This window comes from Sorex fumeus, unplaced genomic scaffold (genome assembly GCF_029834395.1).
Source record: "Sorex fumeus unplaced genomic scaffold, SorFum_2.1 ptg000128l, whole genome shotgun sequence".
NCBI lineage: Eukaryota > Metazoa > Chordata > Mammalia > Eulipotyphla > Soricidae > Sorex > Sorex fumeus.
The window spans coordinates 42,760-57,266 of record NW_026606185.1 but is presented as its reverse complement, the minus strand read 5'-3'; the positions used below and the strand labels follow the sequence as shown (position 1 = coordinate 57,266).

The 14,507-nt window shown below is 60.2% G+C and overlaps 1 protein-coding gene across 1 annotated transcript in view; it reads left to right on the top strand.

Moving 5' to 3' along the window:
* Positions 1-14,507, top strand: part of SLC39A11 (solute carrier family 39 member 11) — a gene marked incomplete at its 3' end in the record, with an annotated part of 92,156 nt that overhangs the window by 37,271 nt on the left and 40,378 nt on the right. The window contains exon 5 of the mRNA XM_056138399.1: positions 14,115-14,235. Within this exon, the coding sequence (XP_055994374.1) occupies positions 14,115-14,235 (121 nt within the window). The remainder of the gene's footprint in view (positions 1-14,114; positions 14,236-14,507) is intronic.

The window sequence follows — 14,507 nt, the reverse complement described above, 5'->3', positions numbered from 1 at the left end:
ACTCGTCCTAATTGGCAGGAGGTGACATGGCGCTGTGGTTTTGATTTGCGTGTGTCTGATGATTGGTGTCTTGTCGTACACAAGCTTTAAGATGGCGGGAGAAGCTGCCTCCTTAAACACGCTGCCCGTTTACAGCGGAGTGCTTGCTGGTTATTTATTTACCGATTTATTTTTGGTTTGTTTTTTTGGGGGGGGGGGTGGGAGGGCATATCCAGCAATGCTCGGGGCTTAACCCTTAACTTTGTGCTCTGGGATCACTCCCCGTGGTGCCCCCGGGGGACCAGATGGTATGTGGGAGGTTGAACCCGGGTCAGCTGCAAGGCAGACGCCCCTCCCACTGTACTGTCTCTCTGTCCACCGTGCCCTTCCCTCAGGCTTTCCGGTTTAATATACCAGGGCAGACGCTCTTCAAAGGTGCCAGCCTTTATTTTTGGCAGGAGACGTGGGTGGCAGAGCCAGAGCCGGAGTTGATGAAGCGCTTGTAGTGGTCGAGGAGTTGTCACCCACCCCATCATTTCTGCACTAGCCCCTCGATTCCTGTCCCCCCCCACCCCCCCATGCCTGGGGAGAGGCATCGCACGGTATTGGAGCAGCCGAGGGCAGGGGTGCGGCTGGTGGTGAGGGGGTGCAGTCCAACCTCAGTCCCCCCCACCCCCCCACCCCCACCAGGCTCTCTGAGGAGTGGATCAATGCAGCCTGGGCGCTGCAGGTGGAGAAAATTGCCCCTCGCAGCAGGCTGGCACCATGGCCCAGCTGAGCCCCTGGCTGCCTGAGCCGGTGACCTGGCCTGGGGGCAGGGCTGAGTCAGAGGTGCACTCACTGACCTTCCTCTTCCTCGTCACTCGATTGGCCCTTTTCTGTGGGAACTCCGGGGCGGGGGGGGGGGGGGGCGGTGGGTGTTGAGACATATACCTGGCAGTGCGTGGGGCTCACTCCTGGCCCTGCTCTGGGCATATGGCACCACGGATCTAAGCGGCGTTGGCTGCCCTCATGCACGGCTCCCCTCTCCTCCCCCACCCATCCTCTGCTTTCCCTCTGGTTTGTTGGGGCCCATTCCTGGCTCGAGGATCACTCCCACCCGTGTTGGGTCCAGCCTCACAGTTCAAGACCGTCCCCCCTCCCCCCCGACCTCTAGCCTGCGGAGATGCACTCAGCCCATTGAGCTTTTTCTCCAACCCCATTTTTTTTTGGGTGGGGGCCACATCCGGCAGTGTCCAGGGGCTCCCTCCTGCCTCTGGGTTCAGGGGTCACCCCTGGTAGTGGTCGGGAGAACCACGTGTTCGGTCTGGGTGTCAGTCGCAAGCCGGCGAGCACCTTACCCCTGTACTCTGTCTGCCTCTTGCGGGCATCTTTCCCCAGGGGCCATGGTGGTCTCCTGCCAGTGGATAGCAGGCTCTGTGGCCCCTGACTCTGGCCCCGGCTTCTTCCGTCTCCTTGGGCTCTCCCGTGCCAGCTGGCATTGGAGCCTTCCAGCCTTGCTGCAGGGCGCTTGAGGGGTCCTGAGAATCAGCCTTTCTCAGAAGTGCCCCCTGGATGGTGGGGGGGGGGGGTACAGGAGTGGCAAGCGCTGGTCAGGGGGCCCCATTTTGAGAACTGCTGATTTCTGGATAAAAACCCGGGCTCTTGGGAAGCCCTGTGGACCCACCCGGGGTGCCCTGTCCCCCCCGCCCCCCGACCCACCACTCATGTTGGAGGCACGTGGACAGGCCAAATTGCATGATGAGTTCGCGAGCAGTGTGGCAAAGACGGTGCCTCATGTCACCTTAATGACACTGGCCTGGGCATCTCCTAGCCTCTGCCCATCTGTCCCCAGTTCCCATGCTGGATGGCCTCAACCAGTGAGTCCCTGTTAAGGCCTTGGCTGTGTGTCCCCACCCCACCCCCCACCCCCACACACCCCGATACGCCGCCTGTCACTTTCAGAGACTCGGGGATGACCTGGGTTCAGTCCCTGGCACTGCATGGACCCCCAAGCACTACTGGTGGGAACCCTGGAGGTCCCCGGTCATCTCCGGGTATCCTGCTGGGACTGAGCAGCACAGCACTGACCGACCAGAATGTAGAACTGTCCCTCCTGGCTGGCTGAATGCCACTGAGCGCCCAAGGTGCTGGCAGACACATAGAGCTGCTGGCCACCAGCCGCGGTGCCCTCTCCTGCCCTCGGGTGTGCCCGCGCAGTGGGCGCAGGGATGCTTGGGGGTCACGGGCTCCTGACGCCGTGGGGCCAGGACAGGCCAGCTTGGGGCCAGGTGCAGGCGACTTTGGGTCCATCTGCTCGTGGGAACCCCCCATGTGCCTGTCGAGTGAGGCTCAGGAGCTGGGGAGACGAAGAACCAACGGGCCTATTTCGAGATGCTTCCTTGCCAGCTGCGAAGCCCTTTCCCAACTTTCGATTTTATTTCGAGTCTTCTCTCTCTCTCTCTCTCTGTTTCTCTCTCTCTCTCTCTCTTTATTTTTTCCCCTACATTAATGTCTGTGTTTTATTTTTTATTTTGATTTTTTTTTTGCTTTTTGGGTCACACCCAGTGATGCTCAGGGGTTCCTCCTGGCTCTGCACTCAGGAATCACTCCTGGCGGTGCTCGGGGGACCATAGGGATGCTGGGGATTGAACCCAGGTCGGCCGCGTGCAAGGCAAACGCCCTTCCTGCTGTGCTATCACTTCAGCCCACGTCTGTGTTTTAGAAGAACAGGTTCACCCTTCTTCCAGCCTTGGGTGCCCGGCTTACCCACTGCGGGTGCCCCCGGACCACCCCCGTTCCAGGGACCCGCCCCGATGTGCCCCCCTGTCTCCCCCCCCCCCCCCACTCACCCCAGGTCTGAGGTCCGAATCCAAGGGCCTGCCTCGTTTTGTTCCTCACTCTCCCACTCCTTATGTCATTTCCAGTTCACAGCCAGCGAAGAAAACATTATCATGCCCCTGGGTTTTGCAAAACAAACAAACAAACAAAAAAAAAAAAACCCCAAATAAATAAATAAATTGACCTTTGAACCCAAATGACCACAGAGTCGCCTTCTGGGATGGACCAGACACGTTCCTGTATTTGCTTGAAATGACGAATTGGGGTGTGGGGGCTGGGGAGGAGAGTCTTTACCCCGTGTGCTCTCACACTGACCTGCCGATGGCCAGCGTGGACCTCGGCAGTGGAGAGGGATGAGCAGTCTCCCCGTAGCCGTGTGCCTTGGGGGCCCCCCAGGACAGGCCTAGGAGCAGGGCTCTCCAAGAGCCTGTGACCCATTTTCACAGCAGCCCCCTCGGCGTTGCTGGTACGGATTTAGTCTCACCCACCAGCTCGAGAACGCTTCCCCCACCACCCCCTCCACGGCTGTGGGCTTTGGCAAACTCGATTATTTTTTTGTTTATAGGGACGGACGAGAGAGCGTGGCAGCCTTCTCAGCCTCTCTCCTCCTGCATGCGTTTCTAAAGCCGCCGCCCCCCTCCACCCCCCCCCCCCGCCCTGTCCCCCCCTTATTAGCTGGGAGTTGCTGCCTTAGTGAGCCAACGGCCCTTCTATGACGGTTATTTTCTGTCTTTCTCCTGCACGCCTTAATTTATGGGGCTTCTCGCGGTGGAGAATGGCTCTCTGATTCCTGCCCGTTTCAACTCATCAGTTATTCTTGCATCTAAGTCAAGTGGGCCTCCTGAGATGATTAAGGAATTGTCTGCGTTTTCTGAGACGTTTCCGCGCTCTGCATGGTGGCTCCGGATCCTTCCAGAATCTGTTTTGATAGAATCAAGGTAGCAATTAGAATGTACATCTCCAGATGTTACCGTCAATCCCAATATCTCATTTGTGGGGGGAAAGAAAAAAAAAACCACTCCTATTTCCCCTGGCCCCTCCCCCCCCAATTGACGTGACGTCTTCAGTAAAGTATAAATTTGTGTGTTTTTTTCCAGTTCGAACATGAATTGTTTACTGGCCATGAGCCACACACAGCTATTCAGCATCCGAAAGACAGTTAGTTCCGAGGAGAACCCACCGTGTAACACAGGCCAGGCTTTGAGGCTTTACTTTTCAAGCTCTATAATGTCTCATTAGTATTGATTGCTTACATGTTGGCCCGAAACTATCGTGGCTGTATTGGCTAACGTAGGCTGTCCTGGTGAGATGAACTTGACGTTTAATGTGGCAGACTAGAAAATAAACTTGCAATTATTTGCGACTTCCATAAGAAGTTGAGAGTGCCTCGTGGGGCTTGGGTTTGGCGTTTGGATCCCACCTGACCATGCTCAGGTTTGACTCCTAGCTCTGTGCTCCTGGGTCACTCCTGGAGAGGGCTCACAGGACCATGTGACAGGATGCCGGGGACCTACCCCAGGTTGGCCACGTGTAAGTTCAGCGCCTTCCCCATGCGCTGCTCTTCTCCCCAGCTCTGTAACTTCTGCTTTGATCTTTTCTGCCCCGTTTCTCCATGTGTAACCCCTTTTCAGTTACTGGAACTTTTCTTTTTTTTTTTTTTTGCTTTCTGGGTCATACCCAGCGATGCTCAGGGGTTACTCCTGGCTCTGCACTTGGGAATTACTCCTGGCGCCGAGTAATTACTCGGGGGACCTTATGGGATGCTGGGGATCGAACCCGGGTTGGCTGTGTGCAAGGCAAACGCCCTACCCGCTGTGCTATTGCCCTGACCCCCTGGAACTTCATTTTGTCATCTACCCGCTCCTTCTCCCTACCTTGCTTTTCCTGTGCAAAAGTTTTTGGGTTACATGGATAGTTGATTTGGGGCTTTGTATTTTTCATTTGGGGCTGGAGCGATAGCACAGCGGTAGGGCGTTTGCCTTACAAGCAGCCAACATGGCCGACCCGAGTTCGATTCCTCCTCCCCTCTCGGAGAGCCCGGCAAGCTACCGAGAGTATCTCGCCCGCACGGCAGAGCCTGGCAAGCTACCCATGACGTATTCGATATGCCAAACACAGTAACAACGAGTCTCGTGATGGAGACATTACTGGGCCCGCTCGAGCAAATCGATGGCCAGCGGGAGGACCGTGACCGTGACCGTGACCATTTTTCATTTGAGCGATAGAATCAACTTTCCAGTTTCAATAATGACCATTCTAGTATTTTCAGAAGGTTCGATTCAGCTCCCCAGATGAGTTTGGGCAGAAAACGGCAGCTTCAGGATGACGGGCGAAGTTTCCGGCTAAGGCAGAGATAATCCACTCATTTCAGTCAAGCCCGCGATTCTGTGCCTTGCGGGCTGTTTATGTTTTTTAATTTGGGTAAAGATTTTTCATATTTCTGTCTGTGTTTATTCTCGGATATTTCATTTCTTGGGTATTTCATTTCTGTTTCAAAAGGGGATCTTTCATTTCATAGTATATTCCCTGGATATTGTTTCTGCTAAGTCAGTGATTGGGTTTTCCAGCGTGTTTGGACTGAGCTACCCAACTGCATCCTCTCCTGGTTGACAGTCGTTTCTTCGATGATTCTTTGAGATGTTTATGTATATAAGTAATTATGATTTATATACTCCCCCTCCACTTTTAGGCCCTAGACGCCTCATTTCTTTCTCTCTTTTGTCTCATTGCACTGATCATTCAGTTTTTATTTTTATTTTTTTTGGTTTGGGAGGCCGCACTTTGCTCCTGGTCATGAACTCAGGGATCACTGCTGGTGGTGCTCAGAATGACCATATGGGGTGCTGGGAATCGAACCCGGCAAGGCAGGTGCCCTCCGCGCTCTCGTATCGCTTGACCCCGACCTGTCATTCAGTTTTTTTTTTCTTTTTGGGTCACACCTGGAGATGCACAGGGGTTACTCCTGGCGGTGCTGGGGGGACCAGATGAGATGCTGGGGATCGAGCCCAGGTTGGCCACATGCAGGGCAAACGCCCTCCCCACTGTGCTATCGCTCCGGCCCCTGTCATTCAGTTTTTAAAGCTCTCCTGTATTGGTTGTCACAGGGATTCATGTTGTGTGGTGTCCCCCTCCACCCCCGCCCATTCCTTCAAGTTGCGATACTTTGACATTTTTTTTTTTAATTATTTCTTTATTTTTGGGTCACATCCAGCAGTGCTTGTGGTTTCCTGCATGAGTTGAGCCAGTATGGGGAAAATGGTGTGTGTGTGTCCAAGAAACGGACTCCTTAGTCCCTACAAGGCTGAAACCAGGGGGAGGGAGATGGGCGCACATGGGGTGGCCCTCGGGGAAGACCCAGCCACGCGGGGCACGGATGGGTGTGAGGCTGGGCCTGGGCACCTCCTCTGTGCTTGAGCCTTGCCCAGGATGGATGCTGGGCTCCCTCCCTTTGTGGGGTCATGGAGGACAGCACCCCCTGGGGGGAAGGGAGAGAGCGGCACCTGGTGGGGGGTCTGGGGCGGGGTGTCCTTGGCTTCTCTGGGGAGGGGCGTTGCACGGCACTCTCCAGTCCGCCTCAGTGTTGGCCTCCGAGATGTGGGGGAGCCCCAGCTTCTGCTCCCGCCACTTACCCCCTTCCCGAGCCCCTCTCTGGTGCCCCTCGCCTCGCCCTGTTTGGTCTGGTTGAGGCAAATGAACCTGGGGTTGGTGGGCTTGGGGGCTGCCCCCGAGGGTGCTCAGGGCTTCCTTCCTCCTGGCTCTATGCTCAGAGATTGCCCCTGGGGGGCTCCGGGGACCCTGTACGGTGCTGGGGACCGGCCCTAGGTTGGGCGCACACAAGGCCAGCAGCTGCAGTTACCCCCGAGCTGTCCCCTCCAGCCCCGGCTAAGGAGATTGGGCGTGGTTGGTTCCAAGCGATGTTGGGGCCCGAGAGGGTTCCGGTCCCCTCCCTGTCGATGCCGGTTCTCCTTCCCTCCATGGAGCACAGATGGGTCCAGCTGGATGCCGGCTCACACACGTGCTGGCCCTGCCACAGCCTCCTTGAGCTCCTCCCCTGCTCCCTTGCCCACCCCAACCCCTCCCCCCCCTCCCCCCCCTCCCCCCCGGACCTACCACCGAGTCTAATATTACCCTGTGAATGTCGGGCAAAGGGCAAGATGACCGACAGACCAAGCAGGGGACAGCGAGGGGCAGGGGCCATGCAGCGGGCTGGCCGCTAAGAGGGACAAACAGCGATTTCCGCATCTTGAAGAGCACCCCCATTTAAAAAAATTTTTTTATTAGTGAAACACCATGAGGTACAGTTGTAGACTTACAAATTTTTGTGCTTGGGTTTCAGTTATACAGTCATCGAGTACCCGTCCCTCCACCAGTGCCCATTCGCCACCACCACGGGTCCCAGCATCCCTCCTACCCCCCATCCCTTCCATCCCACCCTGCCTCTGTGGCAGGGCACTCCCCCCTGTTCTCTCTCTCCTTTTGAGCACCCCCTTTTTATTTGGGTGGGATGAACACCCAGCAGTGCTCAGGGGTGACTCTTGGCTCTGCACTCAGGAATCACTCCTGGTGGTGCCCGGGGGACCCTATGGGATGCTGGGGATTGAACCCGGGTCGGCTGCATGCCAGGAAGACGCCCTCCCTGCTGTGCTGGGTGGCTCCAGCCCCAGCATCCCTTTCTGACGTGGCTCCCCACAGCCTCCTCCTCCTCAGGGCGGCCTCCTCCTGGGAGCCCTCCTCCTGCACCCCCCCCCCCAACACCTCCCCCCCAACGCCCGTGCTGCGGGGACTAGTGTGTGTTTGGCAAATACACGCAAGCAAACTCCAGGCCCGCGACCTTTCCCCAGCCTCTCCTCCGAGGCTTGTCAGGATGGAAAAAGGCACCGATGACGCGTCGGGCCGGCCGGGGGTTGTGGGGGCCTCGGGGACGGACGGGGAGAGGGGGGATCGATGAGCTCCTGCCTGAGCCGGCCCCGTTTGCCCTCACGCCTTGTCAGCTGCCTCTGACTGTCGCTGAATGGATGAGGTTTCAGTGGCGCTGCACACAAAGCCGCTTTCGCTGGGCAAATATTAGCTGTGGTCGGGCCGGCGGGGGTGGGGTGGGGTGGGCGCCGGGCAGGGCCCTCCCCGTGGGAAAAGGGGGGCAGGAAGCAATCGATGGGGTCACGTTTAAACCTGGTTGGGCGGCGGGTTCCTCTGCCTTTCCGCCACGTTCACCTGCAGATTCCCCGCCCCTCCCCGGGCCGTGTCCCCGTCCCCCCGACCGTGGAAGGTGACTTCACAGCTGGGGAGGGCAGTTAGTGTCCCCACCACACACGCTTTCTTCTCCCCCTTGCTGTGGCTGAGGCCCCCGGGTTGGTCTCCGTGATCTCGGGGTTAGCGGGGTGAGGGTAGGCTTATGGCACGTCCAGGGACCCTGGTTCCGGCTGGAGGCAGGGTTGGGGTCTGGCTGGGATGCAGCGTTGGACCCCAAGAGCTGCCTTGGCCGGCTCCTGCAGGCGTCTGGGACCCCACTTGGCTGTGACGCGCCGACGCTTCAACCAGGCCGGACCCCCGCCCCCACCCCCAACCGGTGTTGGTGCTGTGTCTGGTCATCCCAGCTCAGGTGCTGCCCGGCCCCCCGCCGCGCCGCGGACACGCTGCTGGGCCCCCCTCCCGGCCCATCTGCTGTCCCCCCCCTTGGGCACCTGGCCTCCCTGAGCGGTGATCGATTTCCGCTCACTGTCCCGTGTTTGCTGTCCATCTGGAGTAGAAACGCTCTCCACCAGGAGGCCCAGGAGGGGACGGCGGGTGGCAGGGCCAGGGGTGTGTGGAAAGTGGGGGCACGGTGCAGTCCTGGTGAGAAGCGGAATGGTGCGCGGGGGTCTGGATGACGGCCCACCCCTGCCCCCCAGCGCTGAGGCGGTCTTCAGAGAGGACAGGGGGCTGGGGAGGCCGCTGCCAGCTGGTTCTAGGGGTTGCTGGGTCCCCTGGACCTCCCCTCCTGGGCAGTGAGAGAGGATGTCTGAGGGCACCCCCAGCCCCCCCTCCTGTTTCTCTGTCCCCCGGCCCCCCACACTCCCTGGGAAGCCTGGGCAGAGCTGGCGGAGGGGACACGGGGAGCAGCTGGGGACACCAGGGCCGGGGCAGGGGGGCAGAGGGCAGGGGAGCTGCTGAGGGTGGGGGAGACTTCCCCATTGGCTCCCGCCAGGGCTCCTGAGGAGGGGACCTCACCTCACCCCCGGGGAGGTGAGGAACCCCGAGTGACCCTCCCGGGCTCAGGCGGTTGTGACCCCGGCTCCCCCGAGATCGTGCCTGTCTGGGCTAATCCCCTGCTTGCCTGTTAAACAGACTGCTCGGACTCTTGGCCCGGCCTGCCCGGCAGCCGCTGGGCAGCTGGGGTCAGCAGCTCCGGTTTGCTGGCAGGGGCTGACCGCTGCCTTCGGGGGCACTGACCTCTGTCTCGGGGGCACTGACCACTGTCTTCAGGGCACTGACCACTCTTCAGGGGCTGACCGCTGTCTTCAGGGGCACTCACAGCTGCCTTCGGGGGCACTGACCACTGTCTTCAGGAGCTGACCGCTGTCTTCGGGGGCTGACCTCTGTCTCGGGAGCACTGACCGCTGTCTTCCGGGGCGCTGACTGCTGTCTTTGGGGGCACTGACCTCTGTCTCGGGGGCACTGACCACTGTCTTCGAGGGCACTGACTGCTGTCTTCGAGAGCACTGACCGTTGTCTTTGGGGGACTGACTGCTGTCTTTGGGGGGCTTACTGCTATCTTCAGGGTTGCTGACCGCTGTCTTTGAGGGCTTGATTGCCATCTTCTCTCGTCCCCGCCTTGCTGGCAGCGGGTTAGGGCACATTTCCGGATCCTCTCTGTCCCGGGGAGCAGAGAAAAGTCAGTTGACAACTCATAGTGCTAGACTTTCAGCCCTGAGCCCTGGAATTCTCGCCCCCGCCACCTATTCCCTGCTCCGGGGGGTCCTTCTGAATCCTGGGCCTGGCACTTCCCTTCCTTCTTGCCTCTTAGCTCAGGGAGGGTCTGGGGTCACATCTCTTTGTCCCTGATGGGCCTTTGCTGCTGGGCCTTTGCCCAAGGCCACGTCCAGGTCAGCCTGCCGCCCATGGGATGGTGCTTCCCATCAGTGATGGAGGCAGGACGAAGGCAGAATGGTTGGGGGATGGATGGGGGGATGGATGAGGGATGGGTGGGGGTGTGGATGCATAAACCTGGGTGCAGGTGTGAGCGTCGGCGGGAGTGTTGGGTAGTGCTGGGGTTGAGGTGCTGGGCAGTGCTGGGGGTTAGCAAGAACGCACGTCCCAGGTGAGACCTGTTAGAGGGATTTTTTTTTTTCCAAGACGTTTTGGTTTTTGGGCCATCCGCATCAGTGCTGAGGGGTTTGTCCCGGCCCCGTGCTAAGGAATCTCTCTCAGCGGTGCTCGGGGACCCTGTGGGATTCTGGGGACCGACCCCGAGTTGGCTGTGTACAAGGCACATGCCCTCCCGTCTGTGCTATGGTGCCGGCCCCCTGCTAGGGTGCTTTAAAGGGGAAAATGAAATCAGCTCTGACTTGGGAGAAGCAGCCTGAGGGTCTGGCCCGCGACCTAGCCCCGACCTAGCCCCTCTCGCTGTCTGCTGTACCCGTGGGGACCCCGCCTCACAGGGGCCCCAGCAGCCGTTCCCCTGAGGCTTCTGACTGTGGGCCAGACTGGGGTCGTCTCTGCACTCACACGTACAGCTGGGCCTTTGCACGGCTTTGGGAGGCCCGAGTGTTGGGTCCCCAGGAAGGGAACTGGGCAGCGCCCTGTGGCAGTGTCCGTCGGCTGGGGTGGACGTGTGAGGGGCAGCCTGCAGGGGCCCGGGGCTGCCCCCTGGGATCTTGGGATGCTGCTACCAGGAAGCAGAGGGAAGAACGGATCCTGGGGGCATCTGTCCACGTGCTCTCAGGGCTGCTGATGACCATCTTGTAGGGCCCAGGGCACAGATCCCCGCAGGCGTGATTCCAAGTGATAGCTGGAATGTCTGGGATGCGTCTTAGCCCCCTCCCCCACCCCCTCTGTCCGTCTGTCCGTCCTTCCTTCATCCTGGGGTCAACCCCCCCACCTCCTCCCCACTGTGGTCACCTCAGGCCTTGTTTTTTCTGCTGTCACGCCTTGAACCCCGACACCTGTTTCCGAGATTCGTTTTTGCGAATGAGTCCGTCTGTGCTCAGGGGGTTACTCCTGAATTTTCTTTGTTGGGGGTCTCTTTGTGTGTGTGTCGGGGGTGGGGGAGAGTGTTGGGTCACACCCAGTAGTGCTCAGGGATCACTCCCGGTGGGGCTCGGGGGACTCTGAACAGGGCCCAGGATCGAACCCCTGTGCCAGGCTGCACCTGCCCCCGTGTTCTCTCTTCAGCCCTGAGTTGGTGTTTGAACACTTTTAACTCCAGCCTGGAAGCGTCCCCTGCTTCCAGAACCTGCTGGTCAGGAGCTGGGCCACGGTGCTGGGGACGTGAGCACCAGCTCTGTGAATGCCCTGCCTGGAGCATGTGTGTGGATGTCAGGGAGCACGGAGCTGAACTGGGCTGAGTCCAGATCCAGCCGGGTTTATCCAGCAGGACTTTCTGGAGGAGGGAGCGTGGGTTATCTGAGGGAAGAAGGAGAAACTCGAACGTCCTGTTGCAGGGGAGAAAGGACTGGTTTTCTGGGTGGGCCTAAGGACGCAGGTCGGGCAAGAAGGAACGGGGCTGGAAGAGCCGCTGGGACAAGTCCTGGCGCTGTTGTTCCCTATGTGTTTGGCGCCGTGACCTGCGGTCCCCAAAGGTGCTGGTAAATCGAGGCCAGGGTCAAGCCCGAGGCCGGAGCCCTCCTCTGCCTGTGCCCCTCAGGCCTGTGGAGTCCGCGTGCTCCGAGGCCGGCTGGCCGGGGAGACTGCTGTTCGTTATGGAAGCGCCTTGCACCTTCTGCCGGGTGGTGAGGGCGCGTTTGATTCTAGCCCCTGTGTGGCATGATTTAAGGTCGCCTGCCTGGCGTCATCTTTATCTCACCACTTCCTGGGCAATAAAAGCAGCATCAATTATCCAGGGTCACCTGCCGTGTCTGGGTGGAGTGGAGGTGGGGGGGAGGAGGGAGGGGAGAGGCCCGAGGGGGAGGACAGTGGGGGCGGTGGGGGGAGCACACACTCTGCTGGACCCCCCCCCACGAGGTCATCTCAGCCATGGCCAGGGTGGCCACTAATAGAGTCCTCTGACCTTTCGCTGCCTGTCGCCAGCCCAGGGACCCGCTGACATGCCCCATTGAGAGAGACGCCCCGTGCGGCCCCACAGCCCAGAGCCCCCGGTCACATGAGGGGGTGGGAGGTATGGGGGTTTGCCCAGAACTGCTCCTCATGCACTGATTCGTGCCGGAGGGCACCAGGGGCCACGAGGGTGCTGGCCGTGGGGGCTAGAGCAGGGGCATCAGCTGCCTGTGCCCTGGGCACCTGCCAGGCTCCTGCGCCCGCTCACGTGCTGGGCTGCTCAGGGGCTCTCGGGGTTGCTGTCCTGGGGCCACACCCCCAGAGCAGCAGGGGCCAGTGTCAGCCCGCAGGGAGTGACATGCTGCTGGTCTGTGCCCCACCTCGCTGCCCCTCTGCATGCCAGTCACCTACCCACACTTCTGGTCCGTCTGCCCTCCCTCCCCCCCTCCCTCCCTCCCTTCCTCCCTCTCTCCTCCCTCCCTCCCTCCCTCTCTCCCTCCCTCTCTCCCTCCCTCCTATTCTTCCTTCCTTTCGTCTGCTGGGGGCTCCCCAAGGCTCTGCTGTCCCTCACGTCCTCAGCAGAGCAGAGGGTCCGAGAGAGGCCGAGTGGTCAGGAGAGCCGTGGGGAGGGCAGCTGTGTCCAGCGAGGGGCCGGGACGAGCCGTGAGCCCGAGGAGGAGGAGAGGGTGGTTTCTCCCTGGGGTCCTGCTCCCCCATGGGGGCTGTCCAGACGGTTGCTCAGTGTCTGGCTGCCCACCCCCCCCAGGCCCCAGGCTGGCACCAGGGCTGCTGGGTGCCAGGCCGGGCGCTGTCTGGGGCCACTTGCTGTCTTGGTGCCGGTGCTGGCGGGCCCTGTTTGGGCCCAGTGATCAGTGTCTGTGTGTTTCTGGAAGGTTCCCCGAGGACACACGGGGACTTGGGACTTGGATCCTTGTGCCCGCTGGGGCCAAAGAACCAATGGCTGATGGACAACGGCTTCGTCCGTGGGGCGGGCAGATGACATTTTCATCTGACTGGGGGTGGGATGGACAGGGGCTCTGATTCCGTGCTCCTGCCCTCCTGAGGTGGACAGAGGAGGTGGCCGCCACTGTCCCCTGCAGAGACTCGACCTTCTGCCCGGGCCGACTCCGTGGCATCAACCGATGCAGATTTAGACACGATGGAAACGCCGGGACTGGGACTGGGGGACCGGGGGAGGGTCCACGCTCACAGCACCTGCCAGCTGTCGCTGTGGGGTAGCCAGGGGGCCTTCCCTGCACCCACCGTCCCCCGCATCGTCCATCTGTGGAGCCCGTCTTGACGGTGACGCAGCGTGACAGGCGTCTCTCCCCGTGACAGACGGGGGCTCCGGCAGGCCTGGGAGCTGGTCCCCGAGTCCCTAAAGGCCACCGAGGGCCCCGTGGGGCCTGGAAAGTGAGTCTTGTCCTGGGGCCGGTGCCCCCCTCAGAGAGAGGCTGGTGCTGCACACAGTGGCCAGGGAGCTCGATGCAGCCCGGCCTCTCGGGCTCTGATCCCTGATGGTGCAAGAAAGCAGGAGGGCGTCCTGTGTGTGTGTGTAAATATGTGAGTGTATGCGTGTGTGTCTGTGTCTGTGTGTATGTGTGTGTAGTGTGAGTGTGTGTCCGCATGTCCATCTGTCTCTTTTCATCTTTCTCTGTGTGTATATACACACATGTTTGTATGTTTCTGTGTGTGACCCTGGGGAGCCTCTGTGTATGTGTGTGTGTTTGTAGAGATATTTCCGTGTGTCTGTGTGTTTTGGTATGTCTGTGTGCTGTGTGTGTAGAGATATTTCGTGTGTCTGTGTGTTTTGGTGTATCTGTGTGTGTATGTCTCTCCGTGTGTAGAGATGTTTCCTTGTGCATCTGTGTGTTTCCATGTGCGTCTGTGTGTTTCTGTGTGTGTGTGTGCGTGCGCGCTGGCAATCCTTTGTCCCGTGGTGATGGAGTGAGCCGGGCATGAGGTCCAGACTCCCCTTCCCGATCTGTGCTCTTCTTGGAGCCCGTTCTCACTCATTGCGGTCACCCCCAGGTCCTCGGGGCCTGGGCACTGCCCCATCCCGGGCACCTGGGTGGGGATTGGTGAGTCGGGGGTCCGGCATGACTCTCTGCTTCTCCTTCCAGGGCACAGCCGACGACCCCCAGACGGCGCTGGCGCTGCACCTGGACCCTGTGTCGATGAAGAAGGCGGACCCCGAGGGTCCTGGGCCGCTGGCGCCTGCACGGGAGCTGTCCATCCGGATAGGTAGCGCTGGGCTGCTTCCAGGCAAGCGCCGCTGACTGGGGGGCATGGGGGGGTGGCAGCGGCCTCCCAGCCCCCGAACCACTCACCGGCCCTAGCAGGGGGCGACGCTGGTGCCTGCCCTTCCCTGCCAGACCCCTCCGACTCCCCTCCATGCCCAGGACTGTCACCTCACACTCAGTAACACTCCCCTCTGGGGTTTGGGGTACAGCCACCAGCTCTCCTCTCAGTGGGAGCCTGTCCCTGAGGGCTGGGGGTGGGCACGGCCTTCAGCC